Consider the following 11047-nt stretch of genomic DNA (forward strand, 5'->3'; position numbering starts at 1 on the left):
GCTTCTGTAGGTGTGTGGCTGATCTGCTGCAGCTCTCAGGCACGTGTGTGTTCACACACAAGCTGAGTGCCTGCTGTTTAACCACTCATGCCAGTTCTGTCTTTCTCTGTTTGTAGGTTGCTTGAATGTTGGATTTAATGTCATTATGAGCTAAAGTGTGATTTATATTTTGACAGAATTTATCACAGAATACGCCTTTAATTAGCAGTCACATGTGGAAGCTGCTAAAATCAGTCGACACTGAGACTGTTAGTTGTCAATGTGTCAATCCTTATGTATTACTCTGCTGGTATGATGTCAATATGACATCAACAGGCCAATTCTATATTTGTCAGGAGTTGCGTGACGCACACTGAACTCTCAAACTCAATGACCATGAAACTAATGATTAGATAACACACTCCAAACTAATATGATTTTTTTTTTCTTTTTTAGATGTTAGATGTTGTCTGGGTTACATTCAAACCTGATAATCATCCTGATGCTTCAGAAGTATAATGCATGTTTTATATGCTGCAATCATAAACACATTACATAAGTCCCGAGGACTCATGGTCATGGTGTTGATCCCAGTTTAGAGTTAAAACAGTGGCTGCTGAAGAGAAAATGTTGTGACCCCTTCTCCTGATATCCCTGGACTTGTGCTGCTCTGTAGTCCTGATCACAGTGCTTCTATGTGTAGACGCTCCAACTGTGTCAGAGGGCAGAGATGTCGGCGTGACTCCGGGCCAAAGAGGAGAGCTGGAGTGTGAGGCTGACGCAGTGCCTGAGGCAAACTTTGAGTGGTATAAAGATGACAGAAGGTAATGGGTTTTACATTTGCATTTTAACTAGACGAATGGAAGGAGTGTGTATGTGTGTTTCTGTGTGTGTGTGTGTTTTCTGATCAGTTTTCACAGTTACTGATGGTTATTGATCAGCTGCCAGTCACACAGGCATTAACATTATGAGATTACTGCAAAATTGCATATATTTAATGTTATTAATTAAATTATTGTTTTTGTGCTCAGTAATTTGGCGAGGGACTTAAGGATAAATAGACCAGCAAAACAAACCAAAAACATGATTAGCTGCTTAAATGCTTCGTTGCATCTCATATTTATCCATGGACATTTTATTTCCCTCCTCCTCTATAGGATCCTCAATGGCTTTGACGGCCTGGAGATCCTGGACACCGGCTCGCTGTCCAAGCTGACCTTTTTTAACGTGTCTGACGCAGATTACGGCAACTACACCTGCATCGCCGTCAACAAACTCGGGAGCTCAAACACAAGCTTTCTTCTGTATGGTGAGTGCAGCCAGAGGGAGGTATGGCTCAGATGCTTTAGCATAGTGTCTTTTGTTTTCATTTAGTCTTACAACTCTTTAAAGGGATAGTTCAACATTTTGGCAAATTGGCCCATTGCCATAATCCCTATAGTTTTAGGAGTAGGTTCGTTACCTTTATTTGTCAATGCAAGCTGTTTTTAGAGCGGCGGAGCAGAGCCGCGAGCTCCTCAGAGCTACGCCACGGAGGCTCATGGGATTTCTTGATTTCCCTCATCAAACTCAACAAATACACAATCCCAACAACTCCAAAACGCTCTGGTGGACAAGTTGTGACCTGCACATTCACCACGCTCTGAGATAATAACGGAACATCATGAGACGGAGTTGTTTTAGAGGTAAATTCATGCAAAACCGCTGATGCAAGTTCCCATCGGAGGCTGTTTTTTGGAAAGCAGTCTCTGCATTTGCCTCAAAAACAACTCTGTCTCATAACGTTCGGTTATTTTCTCATAGCGTGGTGAATGTGCAGGTCACAACTCGTCCACCAGAGCGTTTTGGAGTTGTTGGATTGTGTATATGATGAGTTTGATGAGGGAAACCAAGAAATCCCATTAGCCTCCGTAGCGTAGCTCTGAGCAGCTCTCTGCTCTACTCTGCCGTTCTAAAAATGACTTGCACCGACAATTAAAGGTAATGAACCTACTCCTAAAATGGGCCAATGGGCCATTTTGCCAAAATGTTGAACTATCCTTTTAAGACTTGAACGTTTATTGGTCCAATTTGATTTCTTTTCATAGAGGTGTGTAACTAAGTCTTTAGCCCCTTTCAGACACAGCCATGGTTTTGGTTTCATTGGGCATCAGACGTTTTAGAGCAAAAATAACTCTATGCACAGTTATTGGACACAGTGTAGCGCACACAAAATGCTTCATTGTTGATATAATCCTCTGAGCTGTGATTTACTGAGTGTCATTTTGGGAGTTTTTGCACTACAAAGTCCACAATCTGCTCTGTGTTTAACTTTTCTGCTCGTTCATTCTCAGTGAAGGAGAATGTCAAAAATAGCAGAGAGGTTGCACATGCCTCACGGAAAGGTAGAACATGAATGTATTTAACGGCTGGATACAGCTAATTGCTAATTTGTCAGTGGTCATTTATAGAAAACATTTTCCCCAGAGAACACTGTTATAAAAGAGGCGTTCATGGCTCACCTGGTAGAGTGTGTACCATTAAAAACTAGGGCTAACTAACAGGCTGGACTCTGACCTGCAGCCCTTCGCTGCATGTCTCTCTCCCATCCCTGACTATTTCACTGCCTATGAGAATAAAGACAAAAAAATCCCTCAAAATAAAAAGAAAAGAAAAAGAGATCTCCATTAAACCGTAAACACAACACTTCCACCTGCAAACAAGATTAGTTTTATTTACACTTTCAATTTTGATTCCATGAAGGTTTCATATAGTATTAGTTTTGTAAAAAAAGAAAAAAAAAATCCCCAGAGCAGTCCCAGAGAAATGTGCATTATATTTTCATAGCATCATCCCAATGTAAAGTCTAGAGGTCGAGCAGGAACACACACAGGTGGGACCAGCAGGAGAAACACTAATGTCCCTGTGCAGTGGGTCGCACTGAATGCAGAAGTTAACCTGGAAGCTAGAGTCTGTGTGGGGTCATGTGCCAGGTGAGCAATTATCATTCAAGTGAAAGGGTTCCATATGTGAGTCCAGTATCCAGCTCCTTTAATAACTCCATCAGGAGGAAGTTAGTCCTGAATGAACAAGTCACAGCTGGGGCCACTTCAGTATTTAGCATACAGCATGAGCTGGTCGGTAACACAACATCACTGGAGTGTTTTCGGATCCTATGCCAAGTTGTGCATTAAATCACTGATTAATTAAGGAAGATGCTACATTTGTTTAGGTAAAACTTATGTGGGCTTTTCAACCCATCACTTGATCAATAAATGTCAACATTTAAAATATCTATCGAGATGGAGAGTTGAGAATGTGACCTCTCTGGGTGTGGATCTGTGTCCACAAACTCACCATCTTCTCTTTCTCTACTGCAGAGGCTGATTTTGCTCCTCTCTTTTGTTCCTAACTCACACGGTTTCTCATGACTTCATTATGCAACTTGTTTTTCCACTGTAATAATTGCATCTTTAATTGCAGCAAAGAACCATACATGGGATTGGAAAAAAAAAACTACTGCATGGAAAACAACAACTTTTTTGCACTGACAAAAAAAAACAGCACAGGTTCCCAAGCCTTATGTCAGACCAAAGAAATAATCACATGTCAAAAAAAACATTGATTCTTGCAAACTGTCACTTAACCCACAGTGAGTGGTAGTGAGAATTCTAATAGTCTAGTGTTACACCTTTGAAATGGCTTTTTGACAACACCTGTAAATTGATAATTGGCTGTTGGGACTATTATCAGCTTGCCCTCATCAGTAACTCTGCACTGACAGGTTAAGGTACTGAATGGACAATGTACTTTTCACGCTTTTCACAAGTGTTGTCGATGATGTGTTGCTGTTCTGTTTCCAATATGTTGCTCTTTTTCATTTGTTCCCCTGGTGTAGTGGTAATTGAACCCACTAGCTCAACGCTATTGCAAGGTTAGTATTCTGCACCAGCATGCACTTCAGCTGTTGTGGACTGAAAGCATTAACTGCATGCTGGGACGTAAAAACATTGCCATTTTCACAAACAGGAAATCAGGCTCCAGTGTCACTGGAGTTAGAGTTCAGTGTATCTTTTGGAGAAAAACGATGTCTTGGCTCTTTGATCTCATCCAAACGATACTGTTTGATTCTAATGACTCTTTGCTCCCTTAATGAATTTCTAGTTTAGAGCTGTTGGGTATCTTTGTGAAAATGGTCAATGTAGCCATTGCACTAACCATATTTCATCTTTGTCCCTTTGCCAATCTAACTGCCTGCTCTGTGTGACATTGGCTTCATTTTGGTTTTTGCATGCTCTTTTTCCCATGTAAGTATTTACCACATTTTATTATCATCATCTTTATGTGACTGTTTGCACTTGTTATTGTATTTCAACTGTACGTTCGACACAGAAAATGGAAATAGTGAAAGACAACACACAGAGAGCCGCAAAAATTACAACTGCTGGCTCAAATGTTTCCTATATCTGCAAAATAGTGGTTGTAGATTGTAGATTCCTGGTGTAGATTATTCCTCAAAATGCTATTTAGAACATGTGGCACTACAGTGATAGTGCAAAGATAAACGCCCCTCCCCTCCCTTGCCGATCTTGTCATTTAATGTGTCCTTGTGAGTTCTGGTTGCAGCATCCTGTAAGCAAACTCACTCCATTAACAACACAGAACTGCATTAATGGCCTTGATTTTGACTATGAGTGAACGTCATTATTCTAATTAGCCGTATGCAGGATTAGGGATAATCCACTGTGGCAGGATAATTGGATAGATGCCCCAAAGGAAACTGGTGAACTCATGGAAATCCAAGGGAAATGAGTAGTCATTGTGTGACAAGCTTCAAAGTAAAAAGTTAAAATTTGTCCTCAATCCTCACACAATGTGTTCATTTAGATGGAACTTGCCTCATCCCTGAAAAGAGCATGATGAAAACATTATGTTTTTTCACTGTTGCATCATGGATTTCTATTGTATTTTTGTAGTAGACCCCTGTGAATTGCATGCAGTGTTCTTAAAATCTGTACACACACAGTAGTAACACAAGAGTTGCATTCAAGTGCAAAGGAGAAATCTAAGATACCAAATCTCTGACTTATATTTTTGTTATACCTAAGCAAAATGTTGAATGTGCCTCTAGTGTGTATTTTAATGTACAAAAATGAGGTGAACTAGTTGTATTGGATACATGAAAGTACATTTTACAGATTGATTTGATCAACATTTAAACATTTCTTCCAACAAATATGCTGCAAACTCAGTGGGCATACTTTTTTACACTCCATGTGCTGTATGTATCTATTTAAACCTGGGATGAAATTCTGTGAAGCATCGATAGTAGCATTAAATTTGCAGACAGATCACCAGTTACAACTGACCAAAGCAGACTTGAAGGTCAAATCATCATTTAAGAAAAATCTGTGGGTTTATAGACCAGCACTCTTGATTCTCTTACAGAATTTGATGCTGCAGAGTCAGACCATGTCAATAAAAGGTGCTATCAGAAGTACTAACTGCAGTCACCTCCTGCCTCCTGATGGAAGCTTTTACTGTATTTACTGCTGACATATGATTTGGTGTTTATTTATAGTTTCAAACAAAAATTACCTCCTACCATGAATCTGATTCCTTTTACAATTTTCATCCAAAAAATACACATCCACATCAAGCCAGGTTCACAGAGAAAATAGGACTTCATTGACTGTTTCAGGAAGATCTTCACTTTATCAACAGTAGATCTTCAAAATGAACCAGATTGTAACAAAAGTATGAGTGATTACAACATCTGAATTAAACTATTTAACAATTAAGTTTGATTAAGCTGCATATGCAGTGCACCAACCAGTTTGTCAACAAACTGATGTTATATTGATTGAAAACTAATGAGGACCAAGGATAGAACCTTGAGGTACTCCTAAAAAAACAATGTAAGCTCTGTTTTTACTCCAAAGAAGGATGAACTGCAGTGTTAAGTGGTGGAGATTTGGGCGTATGAAGGTGAAGACCTGAATAGGTTAACATTATAAAACACTTAAGCTAAGGTTAGGGAGTGAGTTCCTAAGCAAGATAAATTAGGCTATACTTTAGGAGCCATACACATCCAGATTGAGAGATCCAGAGTGATCAACATTTTTCTGAATTCATTCATACACATCAGATTACTTGTGTGGTGGTTGAAATCAACTTAACTTTGCAGTATAAATTCACTATGAATCTGCTACTTACAGATATGTTCATTCCGATATCTCTTATTCAGATAAAAATGGCATTTAATCATCATTAAGTTTGTTATTGTATATAGGCCAAAATATAATTTGTTGATTTGTTTTAATGTAGGCTACCAGTTCAGCAATTCATGCAACATAGTGCAGCTTGATTAGATATAAGCACACACATGGACAGCTACAGTAGCTGCAGAGCAGTACCTTGAGCAGTCTGCTTGTCTCGTTCACAGTTCCCATTTCCTTCTTGAAAAAAGCTTGGTCCTCTTCTCTCAGAGATTTCCTTTGAAGAAATCAATCAGTTGAAAATGAATTACCAGGTCAAACAAGTGCATTCTGTCATATAATATCATATTGCTGTCATGCCATTTGTAAACCCTTGTAATCCTTGTAATCCATACCTCCTTCTATACGTGACTGTGCTGTAATCACTTCTGTATACTGTCTCTATATTGAAAATATACACTGTGAAGCACTCACCCTGTGTTCTCATGCAAACAAAACTACATCTTTTGCACTATTTAAAGTCACAGTTATCACAAATGCTGGAAGGTTATTATGCCAGTAAATTCTTATCAGCAGATAGGAAGTTAATTTAATAATTTATTCCCTGTGGTGCTAAAACAAGAGAGAAAAGGGATCACCAGTGGAGCAACTTACCCAGATGTTTTCTTTTCGTTGTTTTCCCCCTTCCTTCTCTCTCCCTTCCTCCTGTCAGGGCCGAGAGCAGTTCAGGACGGCAGCGGCGGCGCGATGGGAGTGCACTCACACACCTGTCTCCTCTTCATAGTGTTTCTGCCATTCCTGCTCAGGTTTTGAAGAGGAATGGATTTGAACAACGAGTAATGTGTGTACGTGCGTGTGCATGTGTGTGCGAGTGTGCGCGTGGCTGCGTGTGTGCTTGCATGTGTGAATGAATGCGTGCGTGCGTGCGTTTTTGTTTTGAACCAGAACCATAAACTGATGCACAGTGAGTGCATGAAGTACCAAGCTATGTAATGATGTTGATACACTAGATAAGTACATAACAACATTTTATGTTTATTTTTTGTGTTTCTTTTTTCTTTTAGTTTCACTTTTTAAGGATGTAACAGAAGTTTCACACTTTAACTGAATTGTGTTTTCCTCTCTAAATTATATTACTCTGGATTGTCTCTTTTTACGTACTGTATGTGTCTTGGGGAAAAAAAAAAAAGAAGGAAAGGATTTTTTAAAATGAGGTGTCTCTTATTCAGATGGATTTGTCTTAATTTTTAACTGCATTGCATATTCATCTCAACTCCAGGAAAAGGCAAATTTGCGGCATGTATGAGAGGTGAATGTTAAATACCTCAAAGTCAAATCGAGACAGTGAAGCAGAAGGAATTTAGGTTACCCTGAGGCGGAAAGCCTGGTATTATCATATTTTAATGTATAATAATTATCATTCAGTCTGGTTGTTGAAAGCAGAACTGTTTTTGACCTTCATGTATTTTTGTTCTCAGCATTATAGTGATATACTTGCAGTTGTGATATGCTAATCATTTAATTTAATTTAATTTTTTTCAGTTGTGTTTAGTTATTATTTTTTGGTTTTTCTTTTGGTTTTGACAAGGGAAAAAATATAATGTTGTAATTATTTAGCACAAATATCCTAGTTTAATGTCTTTGTTGTATTTTTTTTTCTTTACCGGTACAGTTGTACACAATAATGGTGTCAAGAATAATTATGTTACAATTTAGTAGTTCAAATGGAGCGAGTTTACTCCACACGTGTGGAGTCAGTGTCTGACTTAAGTAATGCAAATTTATTAATGCGTTTCTACTTGTTTGAACGTCATGCAATTTCTACACAACACGAGTTATTCGAGAAAAAAAATGTTCCTGTTCATGTTTTTCCGAACCAGCAGTGGAAGGTTAGAGACAACTCAGTATGATCATGTTAAAAACAGAAAATAAACACTTTGTGCATGTAGTTAGACACCAGTAACCCAAAGACTTTTAGATGTTTATTCACCACCGTGCATCACAGATTTCTGTTTCCTAGTCTCAACACCAAACTAAAGACATGAACACGTCCATGTTAGTATTATCAGGAGGGTTAACGCGCTGTAAATCCATACGGTTTTAACATGAGGGTGATTTGGGGGAAAAAGAAAATATAGAAAAATCAAAAGTCATCGATAACCTTTAAACCAAAATGTACAGCGTGGGATTCATGACTGTGAAATGTCCATTTGAACGTGACATTTCCAGCTATCACTGAATAGGAAAAAATAAAAGAATCACATGCTCACTGTGCTGCATGTGAGGCAATAACAGAGATTGATCAGAGGTCTGAGCAAAAAAAAAACCAGGCTACAACTGCTTTTTATCACCTGATATATAGCTTGCATTATCAGAGAAGACAGGATATATGAGAAAACAAGAAAATCATATCTGTGTTTTATTGCCGACTGAGTATCGCGGGGCAGTAAACAGACAACAGACCTGTTACCTTATTCCGTCGTGAGCGTCAGGATTTTATGCAACAATCAGTAACCTCTCACAAACATGGCAGCCAGAATGAAAGCCAGTATCTCGTATATCTCTGGCTTTGGCGAGTGGCTTCACACCGACTGCCAGGCGGCACTCAGGTTCAACGCGGCGGTGTGGAATAAAAAGAGCCGAGCGACAACAACAATGAAAAGTGAGATTTGGTGTTAGGCTAACTGGTTTCACAATGTGGAAAAAAAAAGAACCATGAATCTCTTGCTACAGTACTAGCATCGCAGTCTGTGTTGGTGAATCGTGGGCGCACCTCGAACGCAACACACCATCTGCTGATTGAGCTGCAGCGTCACTGGGCTGTGTATGTAGGAGATGCATTAGAACGACATCAAACAGGAGCAGTGGGATTGAGATAAATTAGGGCAACCATGCACTTCTTATGATCAGCTCTGATTCGATGTGATTCCAAATATGGATACTCTTAAATAAAATCAAGCTCAGTCAGTGCTCTGACAGAACCAGTCACCTTCTGCTTTTCCTTTTAAAGCTTCTCTTTGTTTTTCTTTCTTTTCCCCTGGATTGCCTTGGCTCATCTGAGGTCTTAGTACCATCGTCCGTGTGCACTTCTATCTTTCCTTTATAGCTCTCGGGGATAACAAGGTCTGTGCTCTCTGATGTGGGAAAAGAGCCAATATCCAAATCAAAAAGGCATGAAACAGATAGGGCCATTATTGAAATTGATCAGGGTAATCATCAGCCCAATCTGACAGGCTAATCACCGTTTGTTTTCACACACAAGACAAAAGGAAGAGGGAGAGACAGGCACCGACACGCAGACTATTATTCATCCCCCCCCCCGTCCCCCAACACAGTGATGTTTGGAAATGACACAGTAATTATTCCATCCTGGCTTGAAGGATGGGCCCACTGATCTCACATCTATCCATGCACAGTCATTTTTGCCACAAGATTAACCACATTTAAGATCGCCTCCCAAGGAGGTCCGCGCCGGATCCCTCTTCAGATGGAAGTGTATAGTCGCCGTCAATAGACCCACAAACAATCACAGCCTCATCACTCGCAGTTCACTTGAAAGGCTAGAAAGAAAAAGGAACATGACGTGAAAACACCTCGGCTAATGGTTTGCCAGGAAATGTCAATCGACACACACACACACACATTTCTACCTACATTTCTTCATTTGTAGAAGCGCCAAGCACACATTGTTAAAACTAAACTGGGTCTTTCTCTTTTTTTTTTGTCTTTTTTTTTGTACTACCTCCGAGCAGTTGTTCAGCAATGTGTCGAATTATTCACCACCTTAAAGTATTATTTTTAGGTCGATTTTAGATCTGGTTTTTTGGACGTGCATTAGCATGCACTATAGTGACAGTGTATATGACGGGCGTTTGCCGAAGCCCACGCGATGCCACACACAGCATCTTGTTAGTCAGTAGGTGTATCTCAGAGCTCCACAGGTTTCTAAAAGGACAGCACAGACGGCTGAATGTTTATGCAGTTTATTGCTTTGTCCTTGATAATTGTGATATTTTCTCTTTTTTTTTCCTTTCTTTGATGTCATTTCAAATGCAATAAAATATAATTTCTCAAGCCAAGCACACTATTACTGAGGATAAACCCATGTAAGTGCTTATACCTTTAGAGCAAAGACAGATTTGTACCAACCGGCAGGGCTGCTGGCAAAATATGAAAACACTCCAACACATTATGCATTTCTAAATTCAATGAGAAGAATTTTTTTTTCAAACATAAACAGAGGTGTGGAGTTGGTTGTATAGCTGACTGAACTTAATAATCCATTAAATAGAATCAATGCCATACGGTCACTATGGCAGCACATTCATTTCCTGACTTTTAGATGCATCATTAAGAGAAACCCTGCTAATTGTCGGCGCCGAACGACAATGATATTGTTTATGAACTACAGTACGAGGAGATCTGTGGTCGGTCGCAGGCAAAATGTTGCACACTGAGCAGAGGAAGCAGGATGGAGGCAAAGAGCGAGTCTGATCTGGGATCTGAGGATGTGGTGTTCTGCCTTTTCAGTGGAGACGGAAAGCTGTCACTGTCAAATCACTGCTGGAAATCCCGCTAGATCACATTCCCTATGGTTTAGGCCTTGGTCTGAGCCACGTGCAGCCAAAAGAAAAAAGTTTTATCTCCATCTCCTTGTCGGAAGCACCTGCTGTTCTAAGACGTGCGACAAAGAGTGGAGAGATCTTATGCAGGCTGCTTTTTTCTTTATTATTTTTTTTATAAAGGTTTGATTTGGATTTTGGAGACTTTTGTTTTACTTGGCTGCAGTATTTTTGATGTATTATGAGCTCCAGTCGCCTCAAGGTTAGAGAAGCCGCCTCGCAGAGCAGTTAAACAAACACAATCACATT

The 11047-nt window shown here is 39.6% G+C and overlaps 1 protein-coding gene across 2 annotated transcripts in view; it reads left to right on the top strand.

Annotated features, from left to right (window-relative positions):
• The window catches only part of ntm (neurotrimin), a gene marked incomplete at both ends in the record, with an annotated part of 489430 nt that extends 482441 nt beyond the window's left edge, over positions 1-6989 (top strand). For both annotated transcript variants that reach the window (XM_083986301.1, XM_083986300.1), the window contains 4 exons: positions 683-803; positions 1137-1288; positions 3857-3892; positions 6889-6989. In XM_083986301.1, the coding sequence (XP_083842427.1) occupies positions 683-803; positions 1137-1288; positions 3857-3892; positions 6889-6989 (410 nt within the window). The remainder of the gene's footprint in view (positions 1-682; positions 804-1136; positions 1289-3856; positions 3893-6888) is intronic.
• Positions 6990-11047: the final 4058 nt, after the last annotated feature.

Source organism: Trachurus trachurus (genome assembly GCF_905171665.1).
Source record: "Trachurus trachurus genome assembly, chromosome: 14".
Lineage (NCBI taxonomy): Eukaryota > Metazoa > Chordata > Actinopteri > Carangiformes > Carangidae > Trachurus > Trachurus trachurus.